Genomic DNA, 15632 nt, shown 5'->3' on the forward strand with positions numbered 1-15632 from the left:
AGATAGTATTTTAAGAGAATAAAATAGAATTTTGAGAAAACACAGGGAGTCCTGTGACTACACGGATTCAGATACACCATGCGTGATCACTATCCTGCTCCATCTCACTCCTTCAGTGCACAGACATCTGTCCATAGCAGAGTGGTGCTGGCTATAGCATCTGATGACAGGAGGGTGACCAGTCCAATGTCTGCATTTCTGAACAATTAATTTGGGTATCATGTACTACCACTTGTTTCTGAAGTATGTTAAACCCATAAATTTTTTTAAAGAAAAACAATGTTTATATCTGAATGTCTGCCAATGAATTGCTAGGCTTATCAAAGTACCAACACATGAAAATATTTACATTATTTTTGATTATTTTAAATAAAATTACATGTACAAACTGGACACAGCTCCCTCACTGTTTATCTGTATTTGAAAATAAAAATTTCTTTGTTATAAAATACCCACTTAAGCAGAGAACATCTACTTTGCAAAGGATTCTTTTTAAAAAAATCAGAGGGATTTGAGAAAAATCACTTTTGCCCTCTTAAAAATTCTTTATTCATGTTAATTGAATGCATAAATCTAAAAGTACCAGGCATCATTGAAAAAAGTGAAATATCTTAAAGAATTATGACATGCAATTTTAAAAATTAATAGCATACAAATTGTATCTTACAGTGATTCTAGAAAAGCGAAAATGTCCTAAGGAAGAATATAATCTCTGATGGCAGGCAGATTCATGTGATGGCCATCCTCACGCTTCCAGGGTCATCACTTATTCATGTTGATGGTCTGAAAGCAACAGGTCTCTCCTTTTATGAACAGTAACAATGATGGATCTGTAAATCACAATGTCTCACACAGTTTTCTACACTTGATAATGGCCAAAAGGCTGGGAAGTGATACCATTTGCTCCAGGAAAATGCTTTGTCTTATCTACAGAACCCTCTATGCAATTTGTAGTGTATCAAGCTCTTAGCTTTCTCTATTGGTTAGTGAGACAGTTTACAAAGCACTTGTTTGGTGCCTGGATATCAGCACAACTGGATGAAAAGAAGCCTCTTGTTTGCAGGGATAAAGGAAGCTGACCACACAGTGAGCCAGGATTAAATGGCTTGTTGATGCTGTTGCATGTATGGTTACGGTAATACTTTCCCAACCTCATATACAGTAGGAGCGTTAGAGTATCAGGTTTTTTAAAAAATATACTTTATTTAGATTTCCTTAGGTTTTACTAACATTTTCTGTTCTGTGGATTCTATCCTTCTATGTCAAGTTACCATGTGTCTTTAGGTGCCTCAACTCAGTTTCTTTTTTTTTTAAAGATTTATGTATTTATTTGAAAGGCAGAGTTAGAAAGGCAGAGAGAGAGGGAGGGAGACAGTGAGACAGAGAGACAGGGAGACAGGGAGAGGGAGAAGTCTTCTATCCAGTGGTTCACTCCCCAGATGGCCACATGGCTGAAGTTGGGCTAATCTGGAGCCAGGAGCTTCTTCCGGGTCTCCCACGCAGGTGCAGGGGCCCAAACACCTGGGCCATCTTCTGCTTTCTCAGGCCATAGCAGAGAGCTACATCAGATGATGTAGCTAGCAGAACCCCATGTGAGGAGAATAATGACCATCATATGCCCATGTTATCTGGTTTTATAAGTGTTTTAAACAGTTGCAGGCACTGTTCTCAGCCATTATGCATGGTGAGCTCTGCTTGCTAAGGTATTTACACTGATTGTGTAAACAGCATAGCAATAGACCTGCTTCATGAAATTTATTATTAAATATGCAAAATATCTTTTCTTCTGAGCGAAAATAGGCTTAACACAATGCCCATCCAGTCACCTCTCCATATGGCACTAAATAAGACTGTAGAAAAGTACCAGTGAAAGCAAAACAACTTTGCAAATAAAGATAGGCTGCCGATTCTGAACAACTGTACAGTGGCACTTCCCTACATTAGCACTCAACTGACAGCAATTAAAACCTTGGTTATATATCCAGGAGGATTTCTCCCTGTAAGCCATCAATTCTAGATGCATACTTACTCTAGAAATAATGGTTTTACATAATATCTAGAGCAAACAATAGTACCTGATTAGGTCACTGAAAATAGTGTTGAGTGATTTTATATGTTGTATTTAAAGATGAGAGGTAAGAGAAAAAGCTTCCATCATTTTGAGAAACTAAGTGAACAATCTGAAGAAAAGTACAGCTTTCAATACCAGTAACAACTGGCATGATGCCTTCATGCAAATCAATCCATAAGTAGGCCATGGGCCCTGGGAGCTGTGAGAGATGACTTCTGACCTCTCTTATTCGGGGAGGACAATTCTGCAATTCCTGCCATATATGACTAGCTTCTTGATAGCCTTTCAATAGCAATTCATAAAGTAAAAACTGAACAGAAGTTACATTAAATCCCAATAAAAATAAAGGTTAAAAGTCATAAAATAGAAACAGATGAGATTTTAAACAGAAGATAAAAGGTTAGGGCCAATGAGCTAAAAGGTTACCATATCTTTTATGAAAAGATAAGAAAGGTTAAGATAAAAGGCTAACACTCATGAGATGGAACATTTTAAATAATCACGTAAATTTAATCAAGGGCCCAGCACAGAAACACTTAAAAATTAAAGCTGGAGACTAAGGATATAAGAAAAAAACATCTTTTAAAATTAAATGGCGTATGGCCGGCGCCGTGGCTTAACAGGCTAATCCTCCACCTTGCGGCGCCGGCACACCGGGTTCTAGTCCCAGTTGGGGCGCCGGATTCTATCCCAGTTGCCCCTCTTCCAGGCCAGCTCTCTGCTATGGCCCAGGAAGGCAGTGGAGGATGGCCCAAGTCCTTGGGCCCTGCACCTGCATGGGAGACCGGGAGAAGCTCCTGGCTTCGGATCAGTGCAGTGCACCGGCCGCAGCGGCCATTGACGGGTAAACCAATGGCAAAAAGAAAGACCTTTCTCTCTGTCTCTCTCTCACAATCCACTCTGCCTGTCCAAAAAAAAAAAAAAAAATTAAAAGGCATAATGTTCAGAGATTAGACAAAGAGAAACAGTAAAAGAAAAATCTCTTAGAAGCACATTCAGAGAAAATGCCAGATTTCAGAGGACTTCAGTGTCATTGGACAGCATCCAACAGAGGTGCTGGGGGAGCCAGCAGTACCTGTCTACCAATACCCAGCGTCTCCTATCTCACCCAGAGTCAGAGAGAATGGAGGTTTCCCCTGCAGGCAAATGCATGCAGCTGAGGATCTTTAGGACCAAACAACTCCCTTTCAACAGGCCAGAAAGATGTCCCATATTACCAATGTCCCAAGCCCATCAGCCAACTTTCTGGCTTTGGGCCAGCATGGATCTCAGAATGAGTAGAGTTCATGTCTGAGATCTATTCCCTGATGGCTGTATGACTCGGGGTACATTTCTCAACCTCCCTGAGTTCCAGTATCCATATCATGATTTGTAAAATCATGAAAGTACTAATGACAGAAACTTGAATAATACCAACTCATCTTTATCTCATTATTTGTACATTTATATTTATTACTTCTAGAGATGGTCTCTGCCAAGCACTAAGCAGTTTCCAGAATGTCTCAATCCCCATACCCACCTGTGGAGCAATTACTCATTCCAGTGTTGGTATTGGTGTCATCATCCAGTGTAGCTCCCACCAACAACATTCCTAAGAACCTCAATTTCCAGTATTCTACTAGGAGAGGGTGGGCAATTGAGAAGAAAACACAAGCTATAGGAGGCGGAGAGGTGGATGTTTGGTGCAACAATTAAGATGCTAGTCGGGAAACCCACTTCTCATGTTGGAGTGCCTGGTCCTAGTCCCCATTTTGTTTATTGTTCAGCTTTCTGCTAGTGCCCATCCTGGGAGGCAGCAGGTTATGGCTTAAGTAGTTGGGTTCCTCTGACTCCATGGGAGCCTTGGGTTAAGTTCCTGGCTTCTGGACATCTGAGGCTTGAACCAGTAAGCTAGTGCTCTCTTGCTCACGCTCTCATTCTCGCTTGCTTGCTGATTAAATAAAGCACGTGTAGGTAATTTTCCTAAATTAAATGAGAATTGGCCCTAATAGGCAAGCTTATCTATGTCATTTAAACACAAATTAATGATATTTACATTTCATGTTGCAGACTCTACAACATATGCACATTTCCTGTTCAATGCATTTGATACAGACCACAATGGAGCTGTGAGTTTTGAGGTAAGTAATACCCAACTTTTATAATGTTTAACTTAGGCACTGTTAAGTGATGACATAGGCTGTTCGTGGAAAAATTTGAGTTGGGTGATTTATAAACTTTGAGCAAGGGGATAAAAGCCCAAGAACACTCCCTACTCCTCACTGAACTGCCAAAAAACAAATTACAAGCTACATTTAGTTTATCTTCCAGTACCTTGTAACTGTACATACAAGGAAAAGCCCTATCCTCAACTGAATGCAAACAATCTCAGGAGTCAAATTGATTGTTGATTGAGCCAACATTTACTGGCGGCCACTTGGGCCTTCCTGTAGTAGGCCTTGGGAACAGGAAGATGATAAAACTCAATGCACCTGCTCTGAAAGGCCCAGTGAGGCATTAATATGGAATAGTGCCATTTCCACCAGCCTGACAACTTCACAATGAAACCTCTAATCACAAAGTGGTCTGTATAGAAGGCATGCAACTTTATTTATGAGATATTGTGTATAAATATTTACCAAAATGAACTAAGCCCTGGATATTCACATAGCATCATATAGTTACGTCATTCAGGAAATTCATATAGTACCCAGCAAGTTACATATTAATATATTTACACCTAAATGTTAGAAGGATAAGCCAAGCAGCTATTCTGATTAGCTGTGAAGACTGGTTCCTTTTATTTTTAGAAAAACTATAGGCAGGGGCCGGTGCTGTGGCTCAGTAGGCTAATCCTCCGCCTTGCGGCGCCGGCACACCGGGTTCTAGTCCCGGTCAGGGCACCGATCCTGTCCCGGTTGCCCCTCTTCCAGGCCAGCTCTCTGCTGTGGCCAGGGAGTGCAGTGGAGGATGGACCAAGTGCTTGGGCCCTGCACCCCATGGGAGACCAGGAGAAGCACCTGGCTCCTGCCATCGGAACAGCGCAGTGCGCCGGCCGCAGTGCGCCTACCGCAGCGGCCATTGGAGGGTGAACCAACGGCAAAAAGGAAGACCTTTCTCTCTGTCTCCCTCTACTGTCCACTCTGCCTGTCAAAAAAAAAAAAAAAAAGAAAAGAAAAGAAAAGAAAAAGAAAAACTATAGGCAGGATGGGTAACTCACCTAGTTATTGTATTCTGAATGTCTACACATGGTTTCTGAGAAGTGGAATTATCCCTTATTTTACCTTGTAATTCCAGTGTCTCTCTTGAACAATACAATGTGAAAATGATGGTGGTGTGTATGCACACACACTTGTACATAAAAGTGCGTGTTGTATGTGTGTGTATGTATGGGCATGAGGGAACTGGGAAACACATTTTTGGGGAGTGAGGAAAGTTGCAGCTTGTACAGGAGGAGACAGTTCGTTGCAGCCATAGTGAGGGATAACAAGTCATGGAATGGAGACAGCCTGGAGAGGGTTCTAGGAGAGGAAAGGGCTGCAGCCAGGATGTCTGCCCAGATTAACCAAGTCTGATGCGCAAGCAGGAGGTGATCAGGAAGCAGTGGGAAGGGAGGCAGAAGAGGAATAGATAATGGCCGCCTGGGCAAGGAGAAAACTGGAGTAAAGCACCTGAAGCATGGAAGGCAAAATTCAAGAATCACGCGGGGCAGAGGGGAAGGAGGCAGCGGAGGGATCCTGACAAGCCTCCGTGGGACGCCGGATCCGGGGCTGAGGAGGCTGGACTCTCTCGGAGGAGATGAGCACTCCCTGAGGGATTTCCAGCAGTGGCATTAGTGTATCAGAGCTGCAGCTCTTGGAAACACGGAGTGCAATTAGCAGTAATTTATTCCAAGAGTGCAAACGGGAGCCAATGAAACCTCAACTGTGACACAGGCACGGCAGAGGAGGATGGAAGGGGATTCTAAAGATAATAACATGACATCGGTAGCACTACATTTCAGCAAACTCTGTCGTGTTTGGGGGCTGAACAGTTAAATTTGGGTGTGAGAAGCTCTCCGGGTACAGGGCTGTGTGGAGTGAGGGAAGTGCAACCTACAGAGCCGCCTTCCAGTGGGGATTGTCAGGGCAGCATTACCAGACACACAAGGTACTCTTCACATACACTCTGTCCTCATGCAAACAGGCGAGGAACCCCAGATGTCATTTGGCATAATCAAGAAATAGGAGAATAGAAGCTGACGGTGGCTGAGGAGATGGTAGGGACTAGGACTGTATGTGGCAGCCAAGTCTAGCCTGGGTGTTGAAGCAGCAATTAGTCGGGGGAGAGAAGAGAGCGTGACAGTGTCCTTCCTGGTAACAGTCTCCTGTAACCTTTCTTCCACTGATGGCAGCTTAGATCACCCCAGGATAGCATTGCATTAGTGTTTGCTGCACTGAATCAAGATGAATTCCAGCACGGCCTTAATTTAGCTATAATAAAGAAGGCAAAAGTTTCAGTTCATGTAATAAAGACTTTTACAGCTAATTTGCAGAGGATTAGTAAGGCAAAACCCACTAGTGATTTCATTACTGGAAACTACTTATGTATCAGAAATACACCATCAATTTCCTACAGTACCTTACATCCAATTTTACATGTAAATTGTCTGATGTTAATACGTGGGACCATGCAGAACACTGCTCTTTTAGTATTTATGTAAAATACCGGTAATTGTGCTGAATGTTAATTATAATTTGGGAAACAAGTTGTAATGTTTATACATGACGTACATCTTGGTAAAATGCCTTTCCTGCTAAAGGAAAACAAATTACTAAGTTGAATAAAAAATCAAATTTGAAAGTAGGCTACTTAAGTTATTTTTCTCAGCTGACTAGCTTCCTGGTAAGTCTCCAGAATACAGAAACAGGGGATGACCATACTCATTTGGAGTAGCAGTTGCATCCCGGGGGCTAAAAGATCATTCTGCTTGTACCATACATGGAAATGGGAGTTTTCCACTGAAGTTGCTGAAATCTGAAGGGCAGAATGGATAAGGCAGGAGGGGTTCTGGATTTAGATAAATTTCAATCTAATTCTAATCCTCATTTTGCCACTAAGCAGCTGTTAGAGCCCAGGTGAATATTGAAACCCTTGGGGCCTTAAAACGTCAATCACTAAAGCTACTTCCCGGGAAAATGCGATGAAAAGATAATAACAGTAAAACAGGGCTAGGCTATGTTCCTACCACCAAATTTGTGCTCAGTGTTTATTAGATATTAATCACAGCAGTTATTATTTGGATTTTTCTAACAAGGCCAATTAATACTGACAATGGTAATCTCCTTACACAGTAATCTTGGATCTTCGCATTCAAGCAAAGACTAGATGACAACTCTATGTGACACTGTGTATGTCTGCCTCTAATTATAATAAGCTTTGTTATGCCTCAGTCACTGTCCTAAGTTCTTAAAAATAACATACTGCTTACCCAATTGTGCTGACTCTTGGTAAGCTCTCTTAAAAGGCTTTGTCCTGAGTGAATTATATATACTACTTAAGTCTCCCTAGGTACTGTTATTATCTCCCATGTAGAAAACAAGGGAGGGACTCAAAGGGAAGTTAAACAACCTGCCAGGGTTGTAGCTGGAGAGTGGCAGAACCAGGATTCAAACTCTGGCAGGCTGGCCTAGATTGTACTACTTAGCAACTGTGCCACTCTGCCTGTGTGAGCATAGACATCCCAATCCCATATCCCACAACCCAACCTAAACCAGATGCATTTTTGCATGCCAAGTCCTGCATGCTGTATGACTGCGATACTGTAGATAATATTATATGTAATACAGAGTATATGCTGTGCTGCCACCAAATGTGTATTATTTGTTAACAACAGTAAGACACATGGCAGAGACTGCTACTGACCACCAAGGTCTACATGCTCGTCATTCTGACCGCATAGCTAAAATATATTCCCAGTCTCTCCTGCTCTCAGGAGGGACAATCACTGAATTTTAATCAGTGGAATATGGGTGGAAGTAACATTGTGTCACTCCTTTCTCTTCCCATCAATGGAGCCTGTGCAGTCACAAATTTCAGTCCAACTTAGCAGCAAACATGAAAGGAATTTATATCCCTGAATGACTGCATGGAAGAGAGCTGCGTCCCTCTCATGTCACTGCAATTCAATCATAAATAAGCTTATATTGTGCAATGCCACTAATATTTGGGCTCTTACATGTTCTCTGCTTAATGTAATAGGTAGGAGATAGATGACAGGCGAATAGGCAGATATGTAGATAAATCTAGATAATTGTAAATACTTTCATGTCGGTTCAGTTTATATTTTAGCACCAAAAGAGTTTGGGCAGCAAAATGCACCAACTCTCCTAGCCCCCCTAATGAGTGTTCCTTTTTTAGTTCACAAATTGTTTTTATAAATTACAGAGAAAAATGAAGGACTTGTGTTATTAGCTATACATTAGAGATAATGAGCCTAAAACAGAGTGGTTAAGTGACTTGTCCAAAGTCATTCAGCTAAGTAAATGGCAGAACAAGGACTGAATCCCATCTCTGCATACATTTCTAAAACTTATGTTCTTGGGGTCGTCATTGTGGCAATGTGGGTTAAGCTGCTACTCAGGACATCACCATCTCATACCAATGTGCCAAGTTTGCATTCTTGTTACTTTTAATGTGCCTGGGAGGAAGCAGAGGATGGCCCAAGTACCTTGGTTCCTGCCACTCATGTGAGAGACCTGGTTAGATTTCCTAGCTCCTGACTTTGGCCTACCTAGCCCTGGAAGTTGCAGGCACTTCGTGAGTGAAGCAGTGGATGGAAGATCTCCCTCCCTCCCTTCCTCCCCCCCACTCCCCTCCTCTGTCACTCTGCCTTTCAAGTAAATAATGTTTATAAAGAAAAAACAACAAACAAACATGGTTTTAACTGAGGGTCAGAAAACTTTTCTGTAAAGGGCCCCACAGTAAATACGTTTGGCTTTGTGGACCCTACAGTCTGTAAAACCCACTGAATTCTCAGTTGTAGCGCAATAGTGGCACAGACAATCTCCAAGCAAAGAAGCATGGCTGCATTGCAGTAACATTTTATTTTCAAGAACAGGTGGTGGGTCATGTCTGCCCCTTGGAACACGGTTTTCCAATCACATTCTTCACCATCACAATAGACTCCCTCCCATCAAGGGAGAGACTGAGCCACATGTTTGCTAGATATCTAGGATGGCATTCTATGCTTTGATTACTAAGAATTATAACCGATTTTGATAATTCGGTTTGGTAATCTATCCCATCTACATATATCACTAATTGCTGACATAATTGTAGGCTGCACAGTTAACCCTTTATCTTTTTAATCATTTCAACAGTTAGCATCTTCAGGTAGCATCATCGACATAATACACACCACTGTGCACTTCCCAAATAGCAAGTTTAACTGGGTTATTGAGTTTGAGTTAAAATACACTTATTCTTTGGAGCAATTCTGGGATAATCCTACTTGAGCACAGGGAACTGAAGACATCAGAGTCATTACCATTCAGAGCTGTAAACAAACACCATTCACTGACAATGCAATTCACACAGAATAAACTGTACATAGCACTCTGGCTTCTGTGCACTGGGCACATTACAAATCCCAGGAGTCATGCCTTTGCTAATCAGTGTTGAGAAAAAACCAGTTATGGATATGGGCAAACTTCCTTTCTAGGACAAGTCATTTGTCAAAGTAAACATCTATTTTCTTTTGAAATGTCAGACATCAGGAGGAATTATTTAAGTCAGAGTTTCTAACAGGTATAGAATTTTTGATGTTATCAGGTTAACCACTGCTTTATCCTTCTTATATTCCTCCAATCTCTGACTTCTCATTCTCTCTTCTCCCACCCTACTCTCCCTCCTAGTCACATAAATCTATTACTGTTTGGCTACCACTCCAAGGAGCTCTGCTCTCATTTGGAAGGAAAGTGAAATGGAGCTTCAGATACCTTTTCATTTCACTCATTGAACATTTATTGGGTGCTGCTATGTTCCGAACATTCTTGACCTCAGTGAACAAAAGAAACAACACACTTGTTGTGGAGGGACTTAGGTTTTCACAGTTTCATGAATAAATTTTAAAAATTACCTTTGTAATTATTTTTTATTTACTTGAAAGGCAGAGAGACGAAAGAAATCTTCCATCCAGCTGGTCACTCCGAAATGCCCACAACCAGGAGCCCTGAACTCAATATGGGTCTCTCATGTAGTCAACCATCACCTGCTGCCTTCCAGCACATACATTATTAGCAGGAAGCTGACATTGAAAGCAGAGTCAGGACTCAAACCCAGGCATTCTGATATTGGATACAGGCCTCCCAAGTGGGGTGTCTTAATCACTGTACCAAAAGCCTACCCCTGATGACTAATTTCTAAAACTCCAGTTGCTCTTCCATAAGGGCTCTTAACCTGGGTCACACCCCAGTATTTATCGGGATGCCAAGGATGAGCTCGGGTGCATCTGCTCTAGCTGCTCGTTGCCTGTCATTCTGGCCCATCCTATCCTATAAGCTTGCCTATATATAGCTAGCTCCTGTGCCCACAACTGCTCTTGTTGAACATGTGCTGTGGTCCCTATGGGAAAGGCCTTTGAAACCCCTGTAGCACAGGTGCTACTGTTTACTTAAACTCGAGGAAACAGCTTATTGTAGGACACACTAGAGAAATTCAGGCAATATGTTTCTGCTGTGTGAGAAGGTTAGTTTTTTTTTTTTTTAAGCTCACATTTTAAACAGCCTTTGAATTTTAAACCAGTTTTACTTCTACAGAAAACTTGCACAGAGTCCTGATATACCTTATGGTATTTCCCGTTTGAGTATGATACATTTGTTGAAATTAATGAACTAATGAACACATTAATTAAAGCCCACACTGTATGCAGATTACCTTAGTTTTTACTGAATGTCCTCTTTCTGACCAGGCTCTGAGAGCCTATCCATGTTGCAGTGGTACTAATGTCTCTTGACTCAGTTTCTCAAACTTCCCTGTTTCCAGTGGCCTTGATAGCTGTGACAAGTATTAAGTATTTTGTACAAGGTTCCCCAGCTGGGAAGTGTCTCATACTGTTCTTGTGCTTAGACTGAGGTACTGTGTCGGGGGAGGAAGACCACAGAGGTGCAGTGCCATTTTTATCATGTAATATCAAGAGTACAGACAATCAAAAGGATTTATAATGCACTGATGACCTAGGAAGGAGAGTGGGGTGGGAGAAGAGAGAATGAGAAGTCAGAGATTGGAGGAATATAAGAAGGATAAAACAGTGATTAACCTGATAACATCAGAATACTTGTATGAACTCATGGATGTTTATACTTTAAGGCATAAACCAGTATGACCTTATTTATTTGATTGCTGAAATTCTTTAAGTTTTGGCCATTTGGAGTTCAGCTGGTGTTTGTGCCCCTTCAATATAGTGCCATTGAGGCTGCTTTTAAGGTTAAACACGGATCTACCGAGTTTAGAAAAGTGCCTGGCACACAAAAAATGTCCAATTAACATTAGTGATTAATGTTAGTGATCCCAGTTAACATATGTTCAAGGTCAGAGAATTAAAATCTCTGTCTCACCCACCCAATGTTCCTGGATATGTAGCTGTTGAGATTCTCCTTTAACTGCTCTTGCCTCCTTATAGCTTTCTTATCCACACATATATTCATATAATGACTCTTCTCTCTTTTTAAGTTAAGACATTTTCTGACTTGTTTATTAAATGTCATTTTATGGCAAAAATTATGAAATCCTGGCACCTCTAAATATTCTATAATGCCATTCATAATTAAATTGTTATTATGTAACCCAGTTATGTACTACAGAGCCAGAAAAAGATGGAGAGCCTATTTTGTATCAGACTGTTCTGTAGAATCACAGCCTATCACTCCAGTCCTGGTTCAAATGAGAGCCTAGGGGACTGTCACTGTGCAGTAGGTTAAGCTGTTGATTAAAACACCAGCATCCCATATTAGAGTCCAATTCATAGCTTCTCTGATTGCTATTAAAGTGCCTGGGAAAGCACAGGCAGAAGATGGCCAAGGATGGAGTTCCAGGCTCCTGATTTTGGCCTGGACCAGCTGGCTATTGCAGCCATTCAGGGAGTGAGCCAGGTAAACCATGGAAGACCTACCTACCTACCTATCCATCCATCTCTATATCTCTTTCTTCCCTCCTCCCTTACTCCCCACCACCACCTCCTCTGCCCATCAAGAGCCTGGGCTTTGAGTCCAATGTCCGGGTTCAATTTCCAGCTCTGCTGCTCATTTGCTGGGTGCCTTGGCTCAGTTACTTATTTTCTGAGCCTCCTTCTATACCATTAAGACAACAAAAAATCCCCTGTGGTATGTGAGGCTGATGTGAAATGTGTTAGGCATTGGCACTGGCTAATACAAGGTACACAGTTAAATATCTAGGAATACTGTCTGGAAGGGGGAGAGATTTTGGTTTTTGGAAACTGAACAGATATTAACCAGGATCCCTAAACAAATGTAGTAATCACTACCATTGGATTTTAGTGTTCCCAGGCCCTATACCCCAGTAATTCCACATTTTTCCAATGAAGTCAGTCAAAATGACAGGAAAAGGTTTACCATGGCATCATTTATAATAAAAGAAAAATTAATTTACATATCTAAAAATAGGAAGTAGTAGGTAGATAAATTGTGATTCATCCATATAACCAAGCAATATTGCAAATTTCAGATTGCAACCATTAGTAGGTGGTGAAATTAGAGATTAATGACCAGAATATGTAAAATAAATAACTGAAGAGAAATGGCTTTATCAGAGTAATAATAATAGTGTGTATGTTTATATGTATGAATGTGTGTGTACCAGGCTGTCACTTAAACTGTAATGCTTGTGGTTTCTGGTTCAAAATTTTCAAAAGCCATTGTGATCATGTTATTAGTTTAAACTATATGAAGTTTCTACTTTGGCTTTTCTAAATATCAGAAATTTCATATGGTTCAACTGAACATGTATTTAGATGTCGCAATAGATTTCCAGTGATATGGAAAAGTGTATATAACCTTATACATACAGTGTAATATATAATTACATGTATTTTTGTATGTGATCTATATAATTTATGCTCATATGCACTATAGTCATGTATCATGAAAAACAATAGGGATATCAGGTTTTCCAGGGACAATTTCCTGCATTTTTATACCAAGTTCCAAGATTATGAACAAAAGTATGTTTATTAAATATCTTTTGGTTAAGAAGTAATGAATTTTTAATGGTGAGATTAAACCAGAGTGCCCTTCTAATTTAATGTTGCCAAAATCACCTTCCTAGATACTAATTACCCATACAGTAATTTATTAATTTAGGTATCTCTCTTTCATGATAGTTAGATCTTGAAAAATATATTTATTATTTTTCAGACATTTTAATATCTTTTATCAGTTCCAATCAGATATAAACTTCAGCTGGTACTTGATAGTGTATTTCACATATTTTTAGTAGGTCACTCAATGTGGAAGTTTACCCCATTCAAATTTAGCCCATGCCATAGAAACTAAACCTTAAAAACTTATATGAAGGCCGGCGCCGTGGCTCAATAAGCTAATCCTCCACCTTGCGGCGCCGGCACACAGGGTTCTAGTCCCGGTTGGGGCACCGGATTCTGTCCCGGTTGCCCCGCTTCCAGGCCAGCTCTTTGCTGTGGCCAGGGAGTGCAGTGGAGGATGGCCCAAGTGCTTGGGCCCTGCACCCCATGGGAGACCAGGAGAAGCACCTGGCTCCTGGCTTCGGGTCGGCGTGGTACGCCTACCGCGGCGGCCATTGGAGGGTGAACCAACGGCAAAAGGAAGACCTTTCTCTCTCTCTCTCTCTCTCTCACTGTCCACTCTGCCGGTCAAAAAATTTTAAAAAACAAAAAACAAAACAAAAAAAAACCTCGTATGAAACTATCTAAACATAAAATTAGACATAGACTACATACATGCATGGTTCTCTACTGAATCTTTCTTTTCTTTCTGTCTCCCTTCCTCCCACCCTAAGGCAGGGCGGGTGAAGTCAGGGAGAGAGATCTGCCATTCACTGGTTCATTCCCTTAAATGGCTGCAACAGCCAGGGATGAGCCAGGAACTCCAGTAAAGACTCCCAGATGGGTGGCAGGAACTCAGGAATTTGAGCTATCACCCACTGCTTCAGAGGAACTTCAGAGTAGAGAGCCAGATCAGCAGTAGAGTAACCAGGACTTGAGCTAGCACTCTGACGTGGGATACAGGCTCTCCAAAGGCAGCCTAACCCACTGTGCCACAGCTCCCTTCCAACCCTTACGGTTAAGAAAATGCCAACAGCTTGCAGGCTTCCTGACTGTTCCTTTGAACAGGGGAGGAAAGATATATGTGTGTTCTAGAAAACCTAAGAAGAGCCCGAGAGTCCAGAGGATCACTGTTAGTCTTAGACTGGGTTGGGTCAGATGCCAGTCAGAATCAATGGCCTTGGCCAAAGGAATAAAACTGGATTCTCTGGCTTTGTTGAGGTCATGGATCCATCAGTAGAACCACAGATGGAGTATGTGTCCACAGTACAGCTGGGAATAACACATGGAAACTGGGGGCTTACTAGGAAGGTAAACGATAGTTCACTTTATTTAAAAGTGCTATATTTTAAGGAGTGGGCATTTAGCTTAGCAGTTTATGCCCACAGCCTACATCAGAGTATCTGTTTCAATTTCCAGCTGTGGCTTCTGACAGATTGCTGGGAGGTAGTTATGATGGCTTACGTTATTGAGTTTCTAATACCTGCATGGGAAACATGGATTGAGTTCCTGGCTCCCAACTTTGACCAAAAATCAGATCAAGCTGTTAAGGCATGTGGGTAGTGAACCAATGGATGAGAATTCTGTCTCTCCTTCTTCCTCCTTGTCAGCTTAGGAAACTGACCTCTCTTCATAGCTCCACTCATCAACATGAATTCTGGATCAACTATTCTTAGGAGGATCAGCCCATAAGTGTTCTCTGCTAGAAACCACTCTTCTGCCCCTCTACTCCACTGAAACTTTTCACTTCGGTCACTAGTGACACTTTCTTGTTGCTGGTCTAATGAAGACTTCAGGGCTCAGCAGTGGCTTCTGTCAGGAGGGAGCAATTCCTTCCTAGAGAATTGCTTTCTTCTCTTGACTCACGAGCTTCTTTCTGCCTACAGAATTCTCTATTGCTTTCTTGTGAAATGTTCTTACTCTGTATTCCATCCTGAATGAAGATGGGAAGTACAGTCCATATGGTTATCCAGTTCTGCAATACTAATGTGTTGAAGAGACAGTGATTTCCCTATTCAGTGGTCTTGGCACTGCTATTAAAAATCAATTGGCCACAGATGTTTAGGTTTACATCAAGATTCTCAATTTTATTCCACTGCTATAATGCCAGTAACACATTGTTCTGGTTACTGTAACTCTGTACACTAAGTTTTGATATTAGGACATAAGTCCTCCAACTTTTTTTCATTAATTTGGACTACCTGGCAATTCTATGTAAATTTGATAATCGCTTTTCCATTTCTAAAGAGAAAACGTCAATGGCCATTCTTGATAAATTTTTTCAAG

General features: G+C 41.3%; 1 protein-coding gene across 3 annotated transcripts in view; it reads left to right on the forward strand.

Moving 5' to 3' along the window:
* The window catches only part of KCNIP4 (potassium voltage-gated channel interacting protein 4), a 262017-nt gene that overhangs the window by 241761 nt on the left and 4624 nt on the right, over positions 1 to 15632 (forward strand). For all 3 annotated transcript variants that reach the window (XM_062212806.1, XM_062212807.1, XM_062212808.1), the window contains exon 4: positions 4121 to 4191. In XM_062212806.1, the coding sequence (XP_062068790.1) occupies positions 4121 to 4191 (71 nt within the window). The remainder of the gene's footprint in view (positions 1 to 4120; positions 4192 to 15632) is intronic.

The sequence above is a fragment of the Lepus europaeus genome, chromosome 16, assembly GCF_033115175.1.
Source record: "Lepus europaeus isolate LE1 chromosome 16, mLepTim1.pri, whole genome shotgun sequence".
Lineage (NCBI taxonomy): Eukaryota > Metazoa > Chordata > Mammalia > Lagomorpha > Leporidae > Lepus > Lepus europaeus.